Source organism: Haemorhous mexicanus, chromosome 3, assembly GCF_027477595.1.
Source record: "Haemorhous mexicanus isolate bHaeMex1 chromosome 3, bHaeMex1.pri, whole genome shotgun sequence".
NCBI classification, from domain to species: domain Eukaryota; kingdom Metazoa; phylum Chordata; class Aves; order Passeriformes; family Fringillidae; genus Haemorhous; species Haemorhous mexicanus.
In genome coordinates this window covers 45,060,346-45,085,844 of record NC_082343.1, presented here as the reverse complement: position 1 = coordinate 45,085,844, position 25,499 = coordinate 45,060,346, and the positions used below count along the sequence as shown (strand labels likewise).

Sequence of the window (25,499 nt, the reverse complement as noted above, 5' to 3'; positions counted from 1 at the left end):
CCAGTTTTCCTGCAGAACATAACTTCATGGGGCATGGGATATGTTTTTGGAACATTTGATTGACTGTCTTCTCCCAAGCCCTTGGCCAGCCCAGCACAATTCCGAGGACAGGGGACAGTGTGGGGGCAGAGCGGCGCTGGTGCTGTGCGGGCACTGTGAGGCACAGCTGAATCATTGGTGTGTTACCAGCACTGCCTTGATCACACAGACAGCACACAGCTCAAACCATGTGGGCTGCCACCAAGAATTATAGCTGCATCCTAGCCAGACCCAGTGCAAATGTTCAGAACATATGGAATGTATTAACTATAAATTCTCTTCTGCCCTTCTTTAGTGCAGTTTTAGTGGCATGCAGTTCCAAACCCCAAGATAAAGAAATAAGAAAATTAAATGAAACTTTACCAGTTCAATACTATATAAGTTGTTTAGTATATGTTTTAAAGCAAATCAGTCTACTGGAAAGGAGATAAAATGTTTTATTGTTGGAACATATTTTCTCTTTCTATCTCTTCAAAACTGTCTCTCTAAAATGCCACTGAAAGGTTATAATGGAATTAGATTTTCAGCTAAGTTTTTGAAATAGAAGGGTGCAATAAGGTTTTCTTCTTTTAGCAACATTTAAGTAACAAACTTCAGTTGAAATTATGCTTTTTATTTCTTATGCAACTGTAATCTGTGTTTAATAAATGAAGTTAATGTAATTATCATATAGACATGACTGATACACCCAGCACATTCACATATGAATGCACTCCTAATTGTATACACACAAATATATTTAGATTAGGGCTGCAGATAAAGATGTGTATGTTTATATACTTTTATATACTTTTAACTGGAGAACTAACATGGCTAATTGATTTATTTTTGGAATATAGTTCTACTCTTCAAAACCAATCACAACTCCAAAACCTTAAACAGCGTGTTATAGAATGTACTGGAGAATATTTATTGCTATAGATAACATAAATTTATGTTAAAAAAAAAGTGAACATGGAAAAAGACAAGAAAAATTGGCAGTTGTCTTCAGTTGTGTTCAACAGAGTTAAACCTTAAACTTTTTTAAAGTTCATTGTACTTACCTAAATAGTCTGTACAAATTGAAGAATAAGAATAAAAAGGATTAACTTTTGACTGCAGTATAAAACTCATTTACTGTAAACATCACAAAATGCTAACTATTAATAAACTTTCTAAATAAAAGAAAGTGTTAAGTCAAATAATATGTTAAACTTATTCAAATAATTTTCAAATATGTGTATTACGCACATGTTTTATGTTTTAAAAATGCCTGATCTGCAACATGTGTCTTAATGTTAGGTTTGAAATAGCCAGTTCACTTTTGGTAAAGTATGGGTTTAGTCAATTGTCTTTATTATTGTTTAAATAACGAAAATACCTGTTACAGAAAACACACTGAAGTAGTGTAGTGTTTTGTTTTTATCGTGATATGCCACTATATTTAAAATTAGTTTATTCAGATCTCAGAGAAAGCAAACTCTTTGTGTTTTTTTCTGCAGGACCCCTCTATGTCATAATACAGAAATAAAGACTAGATTTTTAGCTGATGGAAACTGGTTTTGTTCAATTGTAAAAAATATAGAAGTTGTTTAAATAGATTTAAATCACAGCATGCAGAGTGCTGTCCTAAAAAGGTGTATGAATGTTCTAATTTACTGACCTTCTTGTGATTAAATTAATTTTCAGCTGATTCAACAGGAACTCATTCTCTCTATACTACCTATAAAGATTATGAATTAATGTTTCATGTATCAACAATGCTTCCGTACATGCCCAGTAACAGGCAACAGGTATGTCTCTTTAGCTTTTTATTGTATTTTACATTATAAATGTTTGACATTGAGTGTTGGGATTTTTTAATAGTATTGGTTGAAAACAGAATTGTTTTAAAAGAAGTATGACTCAATTATTTATTTTTTTGAAATACTGTAAGATGCTAGAAATCTTGTAAGATTTTTATTCTGTATAATTCAGAAACTTAGCCCATGTACCTTATTTCATTATATTACTAAAAGGCAATATTGCCTCTGGTGAATATGTTATTTTCAGTTTGGACTGCATTCACATCTTATCTATGTTTTAAACATTGAATGGAATGAATCTTGAAAATAGTCTTATGGTTAAAATATGCATGTAATAAGACTTTTAAAACTATTCCACTTAATCCTTGTATTACAGATCTTGAAATGTTTATTAATGTGTGAGCGTAGTAATAGTTTTAAATTGTATCCTTCAAAGTGTCTGTGAAAACAGAAAATTGCAGTGTATTTGTCTCATTCCTAGAGAATTCCCTTTGCTTATATAATAATTCAGAATGCCTTCAAAGCATTAAGGATGGCTAAAAACCAGCACAGCATCCAAGGTGTGCGGTGCACCAGTAAGGTTACTCTGTCTTGCCTGTCTAAGATATTTCTTGTGACTTAATTAAAATGTACAAGCACATTTGGTATAATATATCAGTATTAATGCCTAAAAGAAAAGCACTAGAATTGCTCATAGATCAGGCTGATGGTAGTTTGTAACTTTCTGTGCTACTACTCTGTGTTCTTCCAGGTATGCAGAAGTAAGTGTTGATTTATGTAGTTAGTTTTGGAATATTCTCGCCTTGCCATGCAAGTTACAGTCATCCCAGCCATTGTGGAAGGTTGTCATGAAATAAGAATGCTATCTCACTTTGGTTTTGAACAGCTCACAAAAGATGCTTACTGATTGATTGTTGAACCATATGGGAGTTGTGTCTTTCATGTCTATCCTATTAACAGGTCTTGTGTGAGCATAAAGAGATGTGTCAAGGTAGCAAAAAAAAAAAAAAAGTACTGAAATTCTTCAGAAGAGATAAATAAAAATAACAATGGAAGAAAGTAAATCATGTCATGTGTTTTAAATAATCAGTGCAAAAAGCTCTGAACGGTTTGAAAAGCTGTTTCAAGTGAACAGTTAAGGCGTTACATTTAGTATTTAGATGTGGTTTAAAGAAACTAAATTAGGAATCAAAAGACAAACTTTTCACCACATGAATAGCACAAAGTTTAGATGACTCACTTCCTAAAATGTGTGGCATTCAGGAGACAGAATGTTCTTCAGACACTCACCTGTGACATAGCTAGTAATCAAGGGATTGGATCTTCATCACTGATTTCAGATTGTTCTGCTTCTCTAAACTTTCAGTTGCATCTTATTACAAAACAGGATTAATCTAGTAAATGCACTAGGAGTTGTTCTCTCTGTAATCAGTCTAACGATCTTTGGCAATGCATGTAAATAGGAAAAACTGTACCCTACTAAGATGATATAGTACACTGAATGAGCTTGCCTTAAAAGAATAAAATTTATATTTTCATAGCAAATACAGGCACTGACAGTAAATATGGCCTTACTTGGAGTTTAGTACTTTTGTTGTCTTTCGTGAATTTTCCTTGTTTGTGAGAACAGGATAATCCTCTTGCCATGATCCACTTATTTTCATAGTTTTTTGCTGTTTGTCTGTCGGCTTCACTGCTGTGTTGCTCAGCCACCCCCTGTTACTGTCCTTTCACTTCTTCCTGTGCCTTCCTTTCATTCTTATGATTTCCTTATGTGTCTTTCTTTATTGTCAGGTGCTGATTCTTGTGTACAGAAAAATCTTTCAATTTTAACTCCATGGTTTTCCCTAGCAACAAGCTCTCCTTTCCACAGTGTTTTAGTAAGCTCTCATCATTGTCCCTTTAAAAGGTTCGATATTTAGCAGAAGCACTGTATTGTTATTCATGGTTTTCTTGGGATCAAAATAATGTGGCAGTTTTCCAAGTTCAAGCAGTATGCCTATCTGAAGACCCACCACATTATTTTTCAGGTGATGAGATCTATCAGTGTTTGCACAGCATGTACACTGTCTTAATGAAATGTGACAAGTGCACCCAAATTACTAGAATTTAGCCAGCCTTAATGTGCAAAACAGATTTATAATAACTGTTTATTTTTTTTCTCCTACTGTTTAGTTCTAAAATACATAATGAAGTCTCTTCAGGGTTTCCTCACTGCATACCCAAGTAAGGGGAGGTTAGAGACCACAGTAAATTTCCTGTTAGGTTATGTTAGGAACGAAGCCCCCCATTCAATAGTTATTTTCTGCTGGAATATTCTGAATGTACTGGCTGAGGTTGCTGCATCCTTTTCCCATGTCCTTTGTTTGGTAATGACTGGGCAAGGTGTTCAGTCACTCCTAATCCACGACGGTGACCTTCAGTGAGCAAGCACTGAGCATTGCTTGTGCTCCAAATACCTGTGAGCCCAAACTAGGCTGCACCAGAACTGTTTGTTGCTTCTTCCAGGATATAACTACGCCCTGCTTGGTCCCTGATCAGGACATCCCTCTAGTTTTAGAACCAGCAGGAGATCCAAAGAGCAAGGTAATTTTTATTTTGGCTGCAACATAGTCAGCTGCTCCTTCCCTAGGATGGAGAAGACAACCAGCCCTGGTATGGCCAGTTCCTTTTCCTTTACTGGCCTTTTCTCCTAAGCAGTTCAAGGCTTTCCCCTTTAAACTTTACCTTTGCATTGTCCCTTTCCAAATCATTCCCTTGCAAGTTTCCCACTTGCACATTTGCAATCTGCTTGTGTTCACGTGGTCAGACCTGATTAATCCAAATCTGTTCAAATAGTGAGTTTTCACCTGATTTTATGAAAACTTGACATTGAAACAGATATGCAATAATGAAATAAGCTTGTTGCATTTAACTACTGTTAAATTTGGTTAACAAGACCTGTGGTTTTGCCAAACTCAGTTGATCAGAGCTGTTGAAACAGCTTTTACCATTCATTTCTGGGTTTGGTACTGGCTAAGAAACCAAATTGAAAATAAAACTTTTGAAACCACTTATTTTAGAAATGTACTAAAATAAGTTTGGAGATTTTCTTACTTGACTCTTAACACTTCATAATTTAATTGAATGAAGAGCACATTTCACTGCTATTTCAACAAGAATTCCTTGTTGTTTTGTGGTTTGACAAAGCAATTAATCCTACTGAAGCAGGTAGATTTTTAAGGCTGAGCACAAGCTGTTAATATGCTAAGTTTTAAGACAGATTTTTCCTTCAGAGATGCATATCTGAAATAAAAGAATTGAGTCACTTAAATCTGAAAATAGTTGTAATAACTATCATTTAGGGCAAATAATTTTAATCTAATGGATTCTGCTTTTCTAACATATTTTCCTGACTGGAGTCCCCTTTGTGTGTCTTGTATTCTTACATAACGCTTCACTGGTTTCCTTTTGGCTGCCTATCATACTTGATTGGGTTTACTTTCAAATTCTAACATGACAATGACGCCTCCTTTCTGCGAATAATTCTCTGTAATCTCTGCACCCAGTTGAGAGTTCCTGTCAAGATCAATGCTCAACACTGGCATGAGATTCTTTAGAGTATGTTAGAAAGGCAGATAAAAAAAAAAAAAATAGTTTTTCCGCATCCAAAAACCCCCAAACCTGAGCAGACCTCAAAATGGGAGAGGAAGGGGAAACTGAGAACCTGAAAAGACCACCCAAACAACCTAGGAAGCAAAAGTTGGGGGAAAAATCTAGGCTATAGAATGGAAACTAGAAAAGGGGTTTTTATAGATAATTTTGCTGAGTTCTGGTTTCCTTCAATTCCTTTTTCATTTTCAGTATGCTGTCCTTATCTCCCATTTCCCAGAGAGGTATGTGTTCCCTCCTTCTTCTCCATTCAATACTTTATTCTTTTCCTGTTCCTTTATCCTATCCAGAGCACTTCTTTCCATGTTCCAGATCACCCCAGTTTAATTCTCCTCACTTTAGAAGTTCTTTGCATTATGATCCTCTGTGCATAGCCACAACTGTGCTTTGCCTTTTGCATTGTGCTGAAGTTGACTGACCACTTATGCATGACAACTATTTATAAGTGTTACACTGGTTTTATTTTAAACTGAAGAAGTCACTAAGATCTCTACAGTCTTGGTAAGGTTCTTAAAAATAATGACCTGTCTTCCTATTTCTTTTTTCTAAGTGTCTTGTAGAAGTTTCCACTCTTGAAAAATATCCTAGTGGTGGGATATGGGAACTGTCATACTTTTAAAAAGTCTTAGCTAGTAAAATTTCAAATGTTTCTAAAACTTACCTTCAATTAAGTGAATGCTCTTCTTGCTTATGCTATGTATGATGGCAAGCAGAACCTCCTAAAGGGGTCAACAAAAGCAGAAAATATTCTTGAAAGCACTGATTATCTAGAAAAATAAATATACCTTTAAAGAGGATTGCATTTTCATTTTTGTAATTACTCAATGGAAATGTATAGGCATGAACCACTGTAGCAAGAACAAGTAATTGGGTACTTAGTGGTACAACAAGGGCAGAAATGAATCACCTTGTACCTCATAATTGGAAGGTTGCTTACAAATTTAACTGAGTTGTAAATTCTAACCTGTGTGATAGTAATAGCTTCTAAACATTAACTTGTGCTGCCCTACTATGATCTAATTGTGTGGCCCACTAGATGAGCAAATTAAAGTATATCTGACACACTTAGTTCTATGATCAGTTCCTTCAAGTGTACTTCTGTATGCAACAGTCTGTGCATCTTAAATGGCTCAAATAAGCAGTTACTACCATTTTAGTCTTAAAAAACCTAAGAACTTGACTGAGCCACACTACTTACCAAATACGGTTTTCTGTTCCTATGTCTGTTTTCAAATTTCATAAGAAGTGAAATTATTTCTTTATCTGTAGTTGGGATTTTGATTATGTTTAAAATAATATAGATGTACTTAGTGCTTTAAAATTGTGACTTTGGCCCTTCTGACCACCTTCAGAATATCATCCTTTAGGTTATTTTAAGGGTTATAATGAAACACACTTACGGATTCTAGGCTTTAGCATGTGCAACTTTGCTTTTTGTTGTTGGTAGCTGAAATACTAACTTTTAGTGGAACTGGAAAAATGCAACAAAATACTCTTATTAGAAAGATTCTTTCCCATGAAATCACCTTCATAGAGAAATTTTTACTTGCTCTGTCATTAAGTTTCCAAGTAAATTTATTCTTAAATCTTTTTTGGTCACACATGAGCTAAGGTACAGCTGTAAGTGTCTTTATGCTATTAGTTGACAATGCAAGACCTTGGCAGACTTTGGATAAATATTTTAAATGTAGCACCTAGTAGACTGCTTTTTTTGTTTGTTAATATCCAAAATTTGAAAGTTAGAATATTCTTCCATGAAGAAAGTGCGCATCATTTTACTGTGTCATTTTGTTGGGTTTTTTTGGGGAGAAAGAGTAGTAGTCCCTTATTGCTGGATACGTTTTGTAATTTTTACTAAATTTTAGCCTAACAATGATTTAGAACTTTAAATTAGTCCTTAAATATATTTTGATGATACAAAATACCGATTACAAGAAAAAAAAAATAATTAAAGAGTTCCTAATAGCTATTGTTTCTCCGTGAGTCTTGGCTCCTCAAGTATGCAGTTGTTAGCATTTGTGGTGGAAGTTCATGATTTTTTTTTTTTTTTTAATTAAGATCATAATATTAAGGACAATATTTAATGGTATTGTGACATGGAAAAGAAAGTTTTATTGAGACATAGATGCAATATTGTATTTTTAATGTAGAGACAAATATTAAACTGTAAAGAAGGAATGGATGCACAGTCTTCTGGAGAGTGAGAAATGTCAAGTGATGCAACACTTTTTTATTACTGAAGTGATGCATTAGTAAGAATAAGAGAAACACATTTTTTCTCATAGAATAAAATATAAATTAGCAGAAACTATGGAGAACTAGTGTGGGGATGTGAGAAAATTCACTAGTATTTTTGTGAACTTAGCCTAATTTCCTTTCCCTATATTTTTGCAGTTCTGAGATCCTTTACAGGTTGTTCTCCATGATGCAGTAAAAGTTATTTCTGAAAAATTATGCTTTATTTGTATTGGTTTGGCTTGTTCAGTTTTTTTTTCTGAAGACGATGAATTTATGATTTTACTTATTTATTTTTTAATAACTAATTTTCCAATGCATGTTTCTTGTCTAGCTGCTAAGGAAAAGGCATATAGGAAATGACATAGTTACCATTGTCTTCCAAGAGCCAGGAGCACTTCCTTTTACTCCAAAAAATATTCGTTCCCACTTTCAACATGTATTTGTCATTGTCAAAGTGCATAATCCATGCACTGAAAATGTGTGTTACAGGTGAGTAGAGCCTTATAACTATATAAGTCTGTAACTAAGACTGCAATGCAACTGTGTTTTCTAGATGTTTTGTATTTCTTATAGATATTATGTGCTCAATTTTAACATTTCTGCTGCACCTCCTGTGAATTTGAAACCCCAGTGTCTCCCTTGCACACATCTAGAGTTATGGAGCACAGTTTGTAGACTCAGAGGGGTATGTGCAGAACTCCATGTTGCTGATTTATGGCCACAGAGTGGGGATATAACAAGTTAGTGAAAATAAGATTTGCAGACACACCAATAGAAATTAATATAGAATTAGTATTGCATGTTTCCTTTTTTAAAGAAAGTGTTTTAAAGTATTTCAGAAGGTATTTTAACCTGTATGAATCCCTGAGTATGACAGTATGATGAGTCATAACCTTTAAGCACATAAACAAAGACTTTTGGAGAATGGAAAAAAATCATAAATTTCAGATGATTTTAACTCTCACATTTAAGTCACTGCATCATGAATTTTAGCAAGGTAAGCAATTTTAGCAAGGCAACCAGTTCACATTTGTGAATTGATTGGTAATTGTGCAAGTAGTGATAAAGACATGAAGTATAATTACAGAGGTATATTTATAGATGTTATTTATTCATTTTGTTTTAAAATTAAAATACATCATGAGGGTGGGTCATATTACTGTCTTTTAGCAGTCTACTAGAACTTAAACTATCTTTTAGGACTTGATTTCATTTCAGTAACTATTTTGTGTTGATTAATACATGACATTTCCTAAGTTATATTTTCCTTACTATTATACTCTGTCTGTCTTCCCAAATTTCAGTCAAGCAAATAGCAGTTGTACCTACTATGTGCAGTATTTTGAAATTATTTTTCAGTGGAAGTCTATTATGTTTGTGTCAATCAATTAGAGGTTTAATTGTATCAATTAGGAAATATTCCTGGTTTTCTTACATTTGGATGTGAACTGTCTAGATCAAGAATTGTGTTTTCCAATTTTATGAGCATAGAGTAGGCATCTTAAACAGGTGGAGAGTCTCCATTATAGTCACATTTGACACCAATATTTTTTCATTGAATTCACACTTCATTGTAGGAGATGATCTGAGGATAAAAATTATTTTCTGTTTCTATTTTTAAATTGCTTAGCTTTAAGATGATGCAACTGAGTGACAGCTGAAATGATAGATTTACATGAAAATAATTTTAAAAAATACTTCTCTCATTTATTTCTGGCAATTCATTTTAATATTTATTACATTCAGGAAAGGAGACATTGACACCCTAATAAGTTATCTTTGATATTTTTTGGTTTAGCAAGGTACCTCCGTAATGTCCTTTATATATTTAAAAGAAGAAAGCCATTCTAAAACAGACAATCAGTTTTCTTTGATGTGACTGAAATGTCTGCAAATTGGCATGTCAAAGCTGTACTTAATTGTGTAAATGGATTGCAGAGATCACAGTTCTGCTTATCATCTGATTTTTTTTTTTTAGGGAATTAATCATTTTGTTGGTTGCTTTTTTTTTTTTTTTTTTCTATTTCCAGTGTTGGTGTTTCACGATCAAAAGATGTTCCCTCATTTGGTCCACCCATTCCCAAAGGAGTAACTTTCCCCAAGTCTGCAGTCTTTAGGGACTTCCTTTTAGCCAAAGTTATTAATGCTGAAAATGCAGCACATAAATCGGAAAAATTTCGAGCCATGGCCACAAGGACACGTCAAGAATACTTGAAAGATCTGGCAGAAAACTTTGTTACCACAGCTACAGTGGATACTTCAGCCAAGTTCAGCTTTATTACTTTAGGGGCAAAAAAGAAGGAAAAAGTGAAACCAAGGAAAGATGCACATCTATTCAGCGTTGGAGCGATTATGTGGAATGTGATTGCCCGAGATTTTGGCCAGTCTGCTGACATTGAATGTCTCCTCGGAATCTCCAATGAGTTTATCATGTTGATTGAAAAGGAATCAAAAAATGTTGTGTTTAACTGCTCCTGTAGAGATGTTATTGGATGGACATCTGGATTAATGAGCATCAAAATATTTTATGAAAGAGGAGAATGTATTCTTCTGTCTGCAGCAGATAATTGTACTGAAGACATCAGAGAAATTGTTCAAAGACTTGAAGTAAGTACAGTTTCTAAACTGGAATTCCACTTTTTTAATGAACAGTTATTTGTCCACATCTCCTCTGAGATATAATTAAAAATGTTCCGTGTTTATAGTTCAGGAGTGATTTTGGTCTTCAGAGAGCATTACAAATAGTAATCTTCACAACAGCATGTGAGATAAATGTTATCAACCTGTTTTTCAGGGGTAAGGTTTCAAATACCATTAATCTGATGACTTTCCCAAGGCCATGGATGGTTCCAGTGTTGAAATCAGGACTGAAAAGCTTTTGTCACCTCTTACCATAGCCTGTTCTCAAATCATTCCCTTGTAGGTAGAAGTATGATTAATTAAAAAAATATGTAAAATCTTAGTATGGAAAATATACTTTTTGTAATAACCCATGAGAATATTATCATAAAATTTTATGTAACTGGTTCTGCTGATTTGTTCCTCTGTGCTGAGAAAGGGCAGGAAGTAAAGAAAACTACACCAATTAATGCCACTTTTAACAGCTGACTGGAGATAAAGTTTTTCAGACACTGAAGACTCAGCACTGAAAAGACTTCAGTCTGCTTACAGTTTTCACACTGGAATAGTCGGATTTAGGGCCTCTCTAGTACTGCAGTCTCATTTAGCACTGCTTAATATCATGCTCTAAATAATAACTTTCTTCCAACGTGCAATTACTGTTTCAAGAGTCTTTAAACTCTTCTTGCCACTATTATTTTATCCTCTTCAATTGAGGTCTTCAGTTTCACTTTCCTGAGACAGGTATTTCCCTTCTAGAAAATAGTGCTCCCATTAGGTCTTGTTAACTGAGCAATACAAGTTTCTTAACACAAATGAAAAACAAGATTTAAAGTTCTAGTGAAAACCTCTGCTGTCATGAGTGACAAATATTTTTTTGCTATTTTTCACTTACTGGGTTTTGCAAAACCTGGAAATTACCCATGTTCCTGAAGACATATCTTTAAGATTTGGTAATTAAAATCACAAAATGAAATGTTTGTCTATGTTTACTTTACTACTTCCTCTTTGTTATGGCCAGATACGGGGTTAAATAATGACAAATTGGTTTTAAGCCTCAAATTTAGCATCAGCTATTAGTAAGTTTACCTGAATATTAACTTCAAGTATCTGTTCCCATGAACTCTGCCTGCCTTTTCTTTCCCCACTACCTATCCAACTTTCATAATTAAAATAGGTAACTGTCATTACTTGTTTTAAAACATTTTTTGTCTGTGTTTCTTGCCTCATCTTTTTGTCATTTTCCCCTGCATCTTCCTCTCTTTTGAAAGCTGCCTACTGATGTTATTTCCTGGTTGTTTTATCACTTTGAATGCTTTCTGCAGTCCTTAAATACGTTTGGTGTAGAACCATTAGAATCACTAAAAAGTATTTAAAACTCTGATGCCACACTTCATATGCAAACTTTAAAAACGTTTCAAATGACTCAGAATACAGCTGAGGTTAACAGCCATATGTGCCAGCAGATGCTAAACATGAAAGCTCAAATTGTGATGTAATATCAATCTTCAATGACCAGATGGTTAACCCTTTTCAGTCATGAGTTAAAGCATTTCTTAGAATTAGTGACTAGAACATTGCAATTGCTAAATGAGATTGCCAAAAAAATAACTAGACTTTATTGCCTGGACTTAAATCATGCAGGTAAAAAGGACACCTATCTGAATACCCAGATTAAGAAAAGGTGTAAAAAGCTAGCTGAGATCATGATTTTAGTTTGAACTAAAACAATCAGTCTAGGACTGAAAAAAGAGCTGTGACTTGTCAGTCTAGACAAATTTGTATTTGTGGGGGAGAGTATCTAGTTAGAGTAGAAAGAGCAGCAAGCTATAGATTGACTTGGAGGGTTGTGTTGGGAGGCAGGAAAAGCAGTGGATTTGAGGGTAACAGAGAATGGCAGGGTGATAAAAGATTAAATGGAAACACTGAATGAATTTTTAGATTAGAATCTGAGTTGAACAAATTTCCTTAGCATCCTGTATATTAAAGAAAACCCTTTTCATCTTTTTCATGGCACTTACAGGATCTCTGTCTTTTAACTTTATCTGTTTTAAAGGCTTTCAGAGAAGCCAGCTCTTATTTCATTTGTGGCCACAAGATAGTGAAGCTGCAACCAAGTCAGCAGAATGCTGTGCTTTGAAGTGGAGCAGCACTGTGTTTAATGTGACATTTCTATGTAATATGCAGTGTTACCTTTTAGGGAATATACACTTGGGGAGGACTAGATCTCCTGGAATACTTCCCATTGGGAATAGATGAATCTTTGGCAGGAACCTTTAGCTTTCTTACCTTTTAACTTTTGAATATTTAACTAATTTGAAGAAGAGATTTTGAGTGCTCTGAGTTGGAGAAATCCATATACTTTGGCTGGTGCATTCATTTTGCAGTAGTCTATAATTGTGGCATAATGAAAAAGAGGTGTCAACCCCCAAAAAAGAATATTATGTAGCTTAATAAGGATAAAATTCCATCCCTCAGCTGGGCTCCTGACTGTAATAGCATGTTCTTTTTTTCAGTGCATGACTAAATGTATATTTTCAAAACTTGTGATGGAAGTGTAGCTGACGAAGAGCTGAAAAATTCATTTTCACTTATCTAGTTCACAAATTATGGAAGCTTTCTTTCTTACTGAAATGTAGTTGTAAGAGAGCTAGGTTAACAGTATGTTAAAGTTTCCAGTATGCTATGTAGTTCTAATACTATATGCAGAGTTTTAAGCACAATAGAAAGTTCTGTTTTAAAAGGAAAATTTCTAAACTACACGGAAACCTCAGAGTTGAAAAATGACAAAGGAAATAGCTGTTTTGTTTTTTTTATGAAAACTCAGAACCTGACTTTGTAAACAAAGACTCCTGTGTGCATTTTCAACATCTCAATAATGACTTTCACATTTTAACTTTGAAACCTACATCTTCAGAAGTGACTCAAAAGATTAGGAATCAAAATTTCCAAGAAATAATTCTCAGAATATCTGATCCTTGGCGGTATCTCCAATATTTCACAGTTCCCAGAAGATTATCCCTTAATGAATGAGGGCTGATTGTATTTATTTACCTCACAGGTTAAAAGCATGAACATACACCACATAAGCAAAGTTAAAATAACTCATGGGTTTGTGGCACTTTGTTCTCATGTGTGTAAGTTCTAATTTTTTCTGCTGAGTGACAGATATCCATGTCGAAATATTCCATAAAGAAAATAGTGCTTTGAAACTTACTAAGGTACCAAATCTCATGAACTGTACAGTCCCACCCCCTTCTCATGCACACTGATTCAGGTTGGGCCATTCTCCTGTGGCAAACACACAACAAACTAGTGAGCTAGCCTGCTTGGATTCTAGCTCAAGCAGGTAATGGAGAGCAAGAGTGACTTTTCTAAAATAGCCTCCTGAATTAAACTCAGGCCATAAAATAACCTTTGCAGAGATCTATCCTGGGCAGCTGATAGTAAACACTAACCTCCTGTCTATTTTAGTGATGCACACTAAACCCAGCCATAAACAGCAAGAACACGTTTGTGGAACTGCTCATAATGTAGCCTTGATCTGTATTGTAACATATGCATCTGTAAAAGGCAGGTATTTGCCTTGGTGGAATGTTTATGGGAGATCTTTGATAATGTTTCATAGCAGTAAAGTTTTTGTTCTAATTGAGCTAGTGAAGCTAAAAACATACTGGTTTTGTAACACTGACAAAAGGCAAGGCTGGGGTAACTCTCAAACTTCCTTGTAATGCAGGCTAGAATTTTGTGTTCTGAGTGTGATGCAGTATCCCAGCTTAGAGGCTGTTGTATGATTATGATTTACATGGCAAAACTGTTGGGAACTTGTTTCACGGCATATAGAAATGAGACTGCTGAGCAAAATCTGAATTTGAAGGATTTTGGCTGCTCTGTATAATGATAGTTACTTTTCACTGAATATGAGGAAAGTAATTTTTTTATTTCTGAGTTCCCCAGTGGCATGGAAATTCTAATCCCATTTTAGTGATATCCTCATTTGAAGATGGTGGTAGTTAGGAATCTGCCTATGAAGCAAAATAAATTAATATTTTCTTCATTGCTATTTTCTCAAGGAAAACAAGCTGCTAGAACTGAGGCACTTCACTCAATTTGGCTCATGTTATATCTTGGGTTTAATACTGTTTAATGCTGAATAAAAAACGCCTGCACACCTGCAGTCAGCCAAAAAAGAATGAAGTAATTGACTGGGCAGCATTTTTCTTTCTTTGTGTTTTGAAACTAAACCAGCAGTAAAGTTTTCAGTAGGATATAAATGGCATTGTGTTAACATTGGGAGGGGGGCAAGAACTTGACATGGGTCAGGCTGCCTGCCCCAGAGATGGAAGATTTTTAGCATCGTGAAATGCGTCATTCATTTTGTTTTATGCAGAAACCTTCATTCAAATATAATGTTAAGATAATTTAATGTTAGTATATTAAAGATAGGCAATATCAAGCCATACACGACTTTGTAATGTTTGTGTGCCCTGACAATGGCTCCGGTGCTTCCTCAGATAGTGACCAGAGGATGCGAAACCACGGAAATGACCCTGCGGAGAAATGGGCTGGGCCAGCTGGGATTCCACGTGAACTTTGAAGGGATAGTGGCAGACGTGGAGCCCTTTGGATTTGCATGGAAAGCAGGCCTACGGCAGGGGAGCCGCCTGGTCGAGATCTGTAAAGTGGCTGTGGCAACTCTGACCCACGAACAAATGATCGACCTCTTGCGCACATCGGTGACAGTAAAAGTGGTCATTATTCAACCACACGAGGATGGAGCGCCCAGAAGGTAAGGAGCAGCGGTTCTCAGTAATATTTGTATTTCTCTGGGTTTTTATTTTTCCTCTGCTCCTGCTCAAATGATGACATTTCTATTGAAGGCTTTCAGTAAATGGGTATTGTCCATCATGTTGTGTGATAATATGGTTGAGGCACTTAAAGCAATCTTTTCCCCAAAACCTATATTGACTTGTTATAGAAGATAAAATCAGATCCTACAATAAATTTACTTTATATGACTTTAAAAGGGTAGGAAGTAAATTTTAGAGTATCCTGACTGAGCTGTCCTAGAAGCTGATGTTACTGCTTTCCTTCCACAGGAGAGTTTTATGTTTTAATGCTGAATTTAAAAATTTGGAATCCTTTTCTTCATGAAACTGCACCTTGTCCATCTCTCAGATTTTTCCAACTCCTGACTCTTTGAAATTTCTTTTTTAAAATAGTGAATTACTGGGTTCTGGATGTACATGATACCAAGTCTTAGAGTTCTACTCACTTTCTACAGATATCTAATTTATTCATATTAAATGGTGAATTACATCAATGAGTTTGTCATTTAACACAAAGAAATCTTATTGCAACATAAAATACATGCTCATGCCCAGGGAAAGTCTGTAATAACAATCATTACAGTCACTGTACCAGTGTTTTTGGGGATTAAATGCATTTTTCTGTGATCAGTATTCCTTTTTGGTGACAAAAGGCACGTTTCTCTGTTTTTTAATATCGAGAGGCAGAGAAGGAGGAATATATTGAAACTTTGTAACAGTGTGACTTTATTTCTCACACACCTTGTCTAGTCAGTGTTAATTTGGCTCATTCTAAATGAGAACTGTACCAGGGTAAATTTAATTACTTGTCTTCTTTTAGCAGGCCAACTTTAAATCTCTTGTTGATTTTTAATTCAACAGAAAAAAACATTAGATGTGTTGCTTTTGGCAAGAGAGCAAGCAATAAAATTTTACGTAGCGTGCAGCGCTGTGAAGGCGATGCCAGCTGTATACGAATGCTGCTTAATTGGTGGCAATTCTCCAAGTAGTCATTGGCCTGATGTATGACACACAAGGGCTGTCCCCTGCCTCAACCTGCATGGTGATGCCTCCCTTTCTGAACAAAATGCCTGTGAATGTAGAATACCACCGTTTTGCTTAGTTGGGTAGAAATTTGCAATTAAGCCTCTCTTTGCTTAGCTTTGCTGTTCTCACCATCTGCTTCTGGGTATGAATTTTCACTGACTTGTTTGGTATACATTTCCAAGCTGTTTACAGAATATGAGCCTAATGAGCTGATCCTTTTCTATTGAAGGTAAAAACGTGTATTTTATAGGCCCTGATAGAAAAATACATGCTGTATGAACTGTTTATATTGTCTTTGATATAATTCTCCTTCTAGAGATAAAATGTTTAAATCCCAGATCAATGTGGTACATAGCACCCAAGTGTATGTGTAGGAGGAGTTTGAACTGAGTGTTACCACACTGAGAAAAATCTGCAAAAGCTGCTCCTCTTTATAATTTTTTGCATCTTTAAAATTGTGATGAATCACTAAGAAAAATGAATTTTTGACACTATGTGTCTAAATTTTTTTTAAAAACATGTTTAAGTTCTTTTTTAGCTTCACCTTTCTACTCTCTATATATATATATATATACACACACACACAAACACACACATATATAAAAGAAATCTCTTTCTCTCAAATATCAATTTCCCACAGAAAACTCTTAATTTTCACTTGTATATCCCCAAAAATATGATTAGTGATTTTGACTGTCCAGTCTCTGGAGGGTTTTGAGCTTGCCTTTTTGCAATGTTTATAATCTAAACAGAGCAGACAGAAGGCAGTTACAGATATTGCATAGATATTGGATGACAGGTCTGAGAATTTCAATTGACAAATATGATCTTTGACTTTGTTTGTAAAATATATATTAATAAATGAGGGAAAGGAGGAGAGGGCAGAAAGGGATAAATTATCAGAATTTTGTGGAAAAAAGATAGCCTATTACCGCTTCTTACTAGTTAAAACTTGTGCAAATCCATCTCCCTGTCTACTGCTCAGTTGCTTCTCTTAGCCATCTGCAGGTTCTTGTCACAGAAATAGAGAATAGCTGAGGTTGGAAAGGACCTCTGCAAGTTGTTGAGTGCAACCCCATTGCTTGAAGCAAGGTCAGCCAGAGCAGATTGATCATGGACAGGTTCACTGGGTTTTGGATACCTCCAAGGAAGGAGATTCAAAGACTCAGTATTTCAATTGCAGTATGCGGCCGTCCTTTCAGTAAGAAAGTTTTTCTGTGTCCTTTAACGGAATTTCCTGCACTTCAGTTTTGCACCCTGCCTCTTGTGTTTTCACTGGATACAATTCTGAGTTTGTCATCTTTTTTCCCTAATCACCCCATTAGGTATTTTGTACACATTGATAAAATCCCTCCTCAGCCTTCTCTTTCCCTGGCTGAATGATACCAGCACTCTCAGTGTCTCCTTGTGTTTCAGATGCTCTTATCCCTTAATCGTCTTTGATCCTTTGTTGGACCTGCTCCATGTATTCAAGTCTCTCTTGTACTCTGGTATCAGGTTTACTTAGAAATTTAGGAGTTTTGAATGTAAAGCAGGAGTATCTGGAGAACTAAAATCCATTTCACCTTTACTTGATAAGAAATGTCCCTGTCCTTGGAGAGTCCATGCATGGCTAAGCAGGATCAAGACTCTGTGAGGGATTGCAAACACATACCTATGGTAAACATTTAAGGCAGCTGTGACAGCTTGTCAGGAGGGAGCTTTTTTGTATCAAGTAGCTGTAATAATTATCAAATAACACTCAAAGCAGACATACAGATATTTTTGTCATATTTGGGGGTCCATCCATCCTTGACCCACACATTACAAGTGTCTAGGAGAACAACGGTTAAAAAGCAGGAGCAGGCTTTACATCCATATTCCAGTACTTACTGCATTTGCTCACAGCTGGTTTTAGAGGTTTTCTGTTAGGAAATGATGCATCAGATTATTTGACATATGTAGGAAAGTACATCTGGAGTCTGAAGTAAGTGCCTTGAAGGTTTGACTTATTCTACAAAGTATATGTTCTTCTGGCATTTGGGTAGGCTTTTCTTCTCTGTGTTTCAACTTGCTTTCTCAGAGTACATACTGGTGGTGTGTTCTTTTGTTTTTTGGGGTGGGTGTTTTGTTTTTTTTAAATTTAAATGCCATAATCTAGGGTTTCAAGTTCAGCCACTAAGATTTTGCCCACAGTGCATAGATATAAAAATACATCTTTGTTTCTAAAAGGATAAGTTGCATTAAAAATTTATATACATTTGCAAGAATATAAATATAATTTAAGCAAAGTTAAATAAATTTAAGCAAAAAAAATTCCTGAGTTTCTTGAAAAAATCCAAATGTATCATTGTATTGATGCCTGTGTTTCATTTTCTGAGCTAATTAGCCGATTTCCACTTTTGAAAGACTAGTTTCTACTTAGCTCTGTCTGCTGGGTTTTATGAATACAAAGCAATGAGGAATTTTTCTTTGGGTTGCTTACTAGTACTCTTTCCTTGCTGGGATCAAATTCTGAAGGGAGTTTACACAGATTGGACATGAGTGCCATGGAGTCTCTTGGGAATTGTATCATTCAAACGAAAATGAGTTTCAAGTGTGCAGGGGTGTTTCCAAAGCAGCCCCTTGAAAAAAACATCAGCCAAAGTGGAGATCTTTAATCAAGTTCTTGACTTGTTTTTTTTTGTCTGTTAGCTTACCCACAAATAATCTTCAATCCATCATTTTAAAAGAAAACCAACAAGATGTAATTGTGCACCCACTGAGAAGAAACTATTAGCAATGAACTATTAACAAGGTGGTTTTTTTTTGCAAACTGTCTCGTATTCATTTATTTCAGCATGAAAATAAACTATTTGAATGTTGAAGGTGCTTACAAAGGAATGTTACAGAGTGATTAGGAAATTACAGAGGAAAATTCTGCTCGATAAATGTCTTCCATTACTTAATGCAGATCCTTCTACTGAAGTCTTGACAGTAGTGTATGCAAAAGCAATCATGGAATAAGGCCTTTCATTTACTATCCTGTAAAATTAATGAACTTGAGACAAAGCACCTGCTGTTTTCAGTTTGCTCCGGCAATTAAATAATCATGCACAGATTAATGCAGAAATCAAAATTATTTGTGTGGCATCCGGCTGATATTTCGATGGAAAGAAGAAATTGCTATTTAAAACTTAAATTCTTTAAATGACAAAGTGGTATTAGAACAAATATGTTGGTCATTGTTTTCAGATCTGAGTAAGTATTCTTGTGTCATATTTGTTTCTCTGCTAGGCCTGTCCCTTCAGAATTGTTGATTTGGGATTGTGTGCATTTGAACAGGAAAATAATGACGTTCATTCTGATTTGCTTTTGCTGGTGGTGTTATGGTAGTGTTCAAGGACAGTATATCCTTAATCAGCCAAGTCCAATCAAGGAATTCAAGCACTTGTAAATCTATTTTAAACTGTAGATTTTGCTAGATTCTTTTCTACTACATTTTACCTATGTGTTTGTCTTAGTTCAACTACCATTTTATGTAAAAAAGGAAATGCTTGAGAGCCAATTAAGAAACAATTTCTAGGAAATTTAGAAAGCAAAAAAAAACTTTAAGCAAAATTTTCAGGGCTGGCTATAAACAGAAGCTGGAGAGCTGTAGGAGCAGTAGTTTCCCCTGTTGGTCTGAACAAGTGAGAGACTCTTTTTCTGCTGTTGTAGGTAGTTCTGAAAATGGAAATACTTTAGTAGCTATGACTGAAACTGCCTGTGGGCCATTTTTAAGTACTACTGCAATTCTTCTGAGGTTATTTTATTCTTTTGAACCTTGCAAACTCCTTCTTACAAATGAAATAGAAGTAATGACTTATTTTCCAGTCCTGATGCTTGTTCCCCTTAAATGATTATGATTTCTTTAAAAGAATCATCTTTCTGGGGCTTTTTAAAAGTCACAGATAACTAACAGACTATAGAATGTTTGGAAAGTGCTTTTAGGAATGGGTAGAGGCTACTGTGTGGTGAAATTCAGTTATTGTCACAGGGATGTTTGCCATAAGCTGGTGGGATAGTTCATAGGGCCTTCAGATTCTTGATTTTTTTTTTACTTTTTTAATAAATTAAGCCACCTGAGCTCGAAAGAAGCCAAGTCTAACATCATCTGAGGCAGACTTAAGCAGCAAAACCTGAAACTAAATGTTTGGCTATGAAAGTAGAATTTGGATATACCAAACCTTTTAATTACCACCTCTGCTACTAATCTAAGAATAATGCAAATATCTGAAATGTCTAGATTCTGATGTTCTATAGAAGTAACTGAAAGAACTATCACTAAGAAAATGTAATTATACTAATTGGAAGCTGTACTACTTACAAAATTTAATCCTCTCTACCCAACCAAAAAAAAAAAAAAAAAAGGTAGAAAATGCTTAACTGTGTTTCTCATACAAATAAAGTCTTTGATTTTTTTCTGAGTTATGAATGAACTTATAGTAGGGATTAATTATAATTGCTGAAGTTAATTATGTGTACAGTTGTTACAGTCAAGCAGAAAAATAATCCCTAAATGCCTGGCAAGGCACTGTTTGTCTCTGTGGAGAGATGCAAAGAAGAGTTCCAGACTCTCTTTTTCCCTTTTTTCTTTTCTTCTTTCTTCTCTCTACTCATGGGGTCATATTAGAATCACAGAATGTTGTGGGTTGGAAAGGACCTTAAAGATCATTAGTTTCTGTCTGTATTTCTCTTTTTCATGTAACAGTACAGATGTAGAGGCTCTTTAGGAGGCCTCTGAATTGCTTGTCAGCTCACCAACACAAAGGTTCTTTTTAAAACTGAATAGTAATAAAGATCAGAAGGACAATGAGTTTATCTTCAGGAAGGAGGGACTGGCAGCTTCAACTCTTTAGCTCCATGGAGGGACTGTCAGAGTCATCACTTCCCTTAAACCAAAGTGATAGGTTGGGCAGCAGCCCTGCCTGAGGTTGTTGTAAGCAATCTCATGCATCTATTGTGGTATGAAATTATTTAAATATAAAATGTATTTACTTTTTAACAAGTTTTTGAATTATGTATGACTACTGTTAATAGGTTTCTGAGATGTCAGAACTTGGAATTTTTTGTCTTGACTTTTTGACCAAAATTCTCTTAGACCATTTCAGTATTATGCAGTGAATTGGACTTGTGCTGTGACTGATACAGGGGATCAGTGGAGTTGAAATATTACCTCCAGGAGGAACTCCACAGTGTCAGGGAAGGGAAAATCTATGTATGTCTTAACTAACTACATTCTAAGTCTCAGCAAAACTAAGCTACTAAATTCTACTTTTCAGTTAAATCTCTATAATACGAAATGAATCTGTGTTTTATTATGTGGATTTAATAGATTGCCCAATGAGTCCTCAGGCTTGTTGTGTCGCTTTGGGCACTAACGTAGTGTGAGAACAAACATGCACTCTGACAGAAGTGGTTGTTTTCAAAAACAAAGTTTGATTTAGCAGACTGCAGTTATTGTACTGCTGGATGAAGGCTCTTTCTAGAGCAGGGTTAGATGTTTGTTATTGAAATGGTGATAGAAAGGGATAACTCATTAGTGTAATAAACTGATGCACACCAGTAATTCCTTCTCTATCCCTACATCTCCTTGCAATACACTGAACTGGAAGTTAAATTGTAACCAGGTATTCTGGAGATGTTGATACCCTAGTAAATTCTTCATGCTTGAAATCTGCAGATACCTGGGGTCCAAATACTGAAGTTGTACCCAGTAGGTGATAGTTCTAGGATTTTGCAGAAAATAAGGCTTTTGTGTAGATAGCTATCAAGGTGAGAGGGTGCTGATCATAGTGCGTGGAAGCTTCTATCTTTTCCGTGGAGATGGATATTTTATTACTTAACTAGACTCCCTGCCTAATGTAGGCCCTTCACAGAGACTATTACAGAACCTTGATATGGAATCTGAAACTCATATTGAAAGGTTTGGCTAATGTAGTTTTAAAAATTTAATGGACTGCTTGATATTTCTTTTAGAACATAATGCTCCTTGCAGGAACATTTGAATATTGCAGATTTTATAGTGGACTCTTAAATTTTATTATGTTGTCGTGACCTGCTAGCTGTATCATAGAGCCATGCTCTCCTTAATTGCAGAGTAGGTTTTATTAACCAGATTTTTAATAGGATAATATGGCTCTTGAACCAAAGGTATTAGTAGGACTCTGTGCCTTATGTTGACGCATTGATTTAATTAATACCAAGCTATGGTGCAGGGCAGGAAGTGCTCTAATTTCTGATGTGTGGTTACGATATGGTCACATTTGCTTGTTAAATGTCGTGGGTCTGGTTTTCAAATGTTATATTGGATATAATTATGAAAGACATTTGATATCCTATACTTCTTTAACATAAATTTAAGCATCTTTTTAAAACCATAAAATAGAGATATGTCTTTATGTATCCTTTAAAATGAATTTAAAAGAAATATATGAAATTTAAATTGAAAAGATATCGTTCAATACCAGTGCCAATGTATATTCTTGCACTGGTGGAATAAGTAACAAAATCATAAGTAAAAGTTAGATAAAGGTCAAATTACATATTTAAGAGGGAATTGCATTTCTTTTTTGTGGGTTTTCTTTCATGCAAGAAAACTTACAGTTTGATCCATAGTGGGGAGTGGAGGTGGGGATTGCAGGCATGAAGTAATTCCTTCTCTGTCTTCCTGATAGAGGAGGCAGCTACAATTACAATTTTACCTATCTCAGTACACTGCAGTATCTGTTCTTTAGGCAGTGCTTGTGAAGCAGTGAAGCATATTTTTTCATATAAATGTTGGAGTGATTGGTTTGATACTTTTAAATTAAGGTTTGAAAGCCTTATGTGACAAAAGAAGCTGTCTGAAACCATGGAAATTTCTTTTTGAACCAGTTAAAACAAGCATTCTAGGGCTCTGTTTTGAATTCATAAGCAACACTGTTGAATTTTTATTCTGATTTCAAGCAAGGTTGTTTTATAAGCCTTTTTCTGCAGGAACTGTGTCCTCTATATTTTTTTTTTAAATTTGTAGGAAGAATATGTTTTCCTGATGCAAACAAACAGAAAATTATAAGAAATTTTCAGTTCTTAGTCATTGTGGGAAATCTTATTGTTTACTATTATTATAACATGCTTTTGTTAATTAGTCAGCAAGCTAAGTCAAACTATACAGTAGTAACAGTCCCTTTTGCTTTTAAAACCCATGGCTATTTTTACAGCATTTAGATTACTTTATGGGGAGTATCTAATGAAGGATACAATCACAATTGCATGTTATAACTTCCTCAATTACCAAGATGAACTGTAAAATTGATATCTTATTAACAAAAGTTGGGGAGGGGGTGGTTTGTTTCTAATGCCTGAAGTCTATAGGAATGAAGAAAGGAGTGAAACAATACTAAGAAATTAGCAGAAGGAATATTGAAATTGAAACCTACATAGTTGTTCAACTTCTTCATCAAATAATGGAAAACTGTGTCTATTTGGTCACATGAAAAGTTGTGCAGTGCACCAAACTAATATTAACCTTGCTGTGTCATTTCTGTGTTCTTTGATCTGTTTGTTTTGTATGTAAAACTTCTCAGTTAAAAACAAAACAAAAAAACAACACAAAAAAAAAGAAAAAAAAAGGATCATGGTTGCATTGCTGAAGGCTGTTGTCTCCTACACCTTCTGTGTTGCAGGCAGTGAATGAGGATGAAGGGAAGCACGATCTTGGAACATAAACAGTTGAAAATTGGAGAAATATATTCTTTATATGCTTCAGCAATAGAAGAGTTTGCACAATTCTGTGCAATTAGCTTAATTTGACCTTTTTTCATGGTGTTCCTCATTCTAAGAGCCCAACATATGATTCTCAGAAATGTGAAAAAAGTTTTAAAAATTTATGAACGGACTGAGGCGGTTTGAAATGGTGTTCTGAATAACTATGGCATTTCATGGTGGGGGGGAATGCTGGTGAGGTTCCAATTTGACCCTCTGAAATGATGTTTTATAACAGCTATTTCTCTGGAGCACCATTCCATGTATGTGAGAAGAGATTATTAAGGTGGTTTTACCTCCTTAGGGAAGCTCAAACCAGAAAATCATGATTGCAAAATTTTGTGATGCCTCCAGTGTGTTCAACTATGATTTGTCAGCAGAGGTTGGACATGTCAGATTTTATTTGTGCATCTTACAATGGTATTTCTGATAAAAGAGTAACCCTGAAAAAACAGGAATTCTGAATTCTGCTTTGGAACATTCTAGCTCTTCAGCTCATCTTCATCAAGGTGTCTTCCACCCTATATTGGCTATTGATCTCCATTCACAATACTTTCATCATCTTTTTTTTTAGCTTCTTTAACTTTTTCAAGTGTTTGAGTGACACCAGGGACAGAGATTTAGTGCTACAGGATAAACTTGCATATTTGCTACTAAAAAATTCAGCAGAGTGAAACATTTGGCTGGATCAGACTATGCATATATGGAGTATGTAGAATAGAATTTCTACTGTTGCTCATGGGTCATCCCTTCAACAACCTTAAATAAGGCAGTTTGCCTTTTGTCTAATATTTTTTCTTCTAATCTGTTTACCAGAACACAGATAACAAAAATATTCTTTGGGAGGGTTGATTCAGAAGCTTTAGTGCACAGTGATTTAATGTGTGAGAATTTATACAATTTACTTGCACTGTGTATTTCTGTTAAGTCATTTATGCCAAGATATTTTCAGGATTAAGACTGTAATTTCTCTAGGTAACTTTAATTTAGTTGCAAATGGTAAATGTGGGTTTTTAACAAAAGCAAAGCTTGATCAAGACTCAGCTAAGGAATAGAGCAGAATTGTAGTTGAGACAGAGGAGTAAATTTTCACTGTTTCTTACTTAAACTTAATGTATTGCTTTGGAAGTGTTTAGGGTGTTCTCTTCATAGATATTGATTTAGTACACACTGCCTATCAGAAAAATAATGGAGATGGAATGTTGAGATTATAAAAAATCTCCAATGGTAATCAATGTTGACTTAAAGGGTATGTGAAGCTTCTATTAACCGATTTCTGAAACAGTAACACTTAACTATTGAGTGCAGTCTGAGTCTACAGCAAATATGCCAAAGGCACACTGATCTTATGTGGAACACTACCAGTACTTTTACCTGGGTTTACACTGTCTGTGAATGCTGTTAGTATTTAACCACACTGCAAACTTCAGGCAGAGGTGGTAAGGCAGATTGTTTCTGATCTGTCTCTTCCTTCCACTTCCCCATTTATCATCCAGGCTTACAAATCCCTGGGAAAAGAAACATTAGAAAGTACACTTTGAGAGCACAAGGAAAAATATTTAGGTGC

At 35.1% G+C, this 25,499-nt stretch overlaps 1 protein-coding gene across 2 annotated transcripts in view; it reads left to right on the top strand.

The window, feature by feature from the left end:
• Positions 1-25,499, top strand: part of SIPA1L2 (signal induced proliferation associated 1 like 2) — a 125,877-nt gene that overhangs the window by 69,327 nt on the left and 31,051 nt on the right. For both annotated transcript variants that reach the window (XM_059841605.1, XM_059841604.1), the window contains exons 7-10: positions 1,708-1,811; positions 8,044-8,201; positions 9,743-10,319; positions 14,846-15,120. In XM_059841605.1, coding sequence (XP_059697588.1) covers positions 1,708-1,811; positions 8,044-8,201; positions 9,743-10,319; positions 14,846-15,120 — 1,114 coding nt within the window. The remainder of the gene's footprint in view (positions 1-1,707; positions 1,812-8,043; positions 8,202-9,742; positions 10,320-14,845; positions 15,121-25,499) is intronic.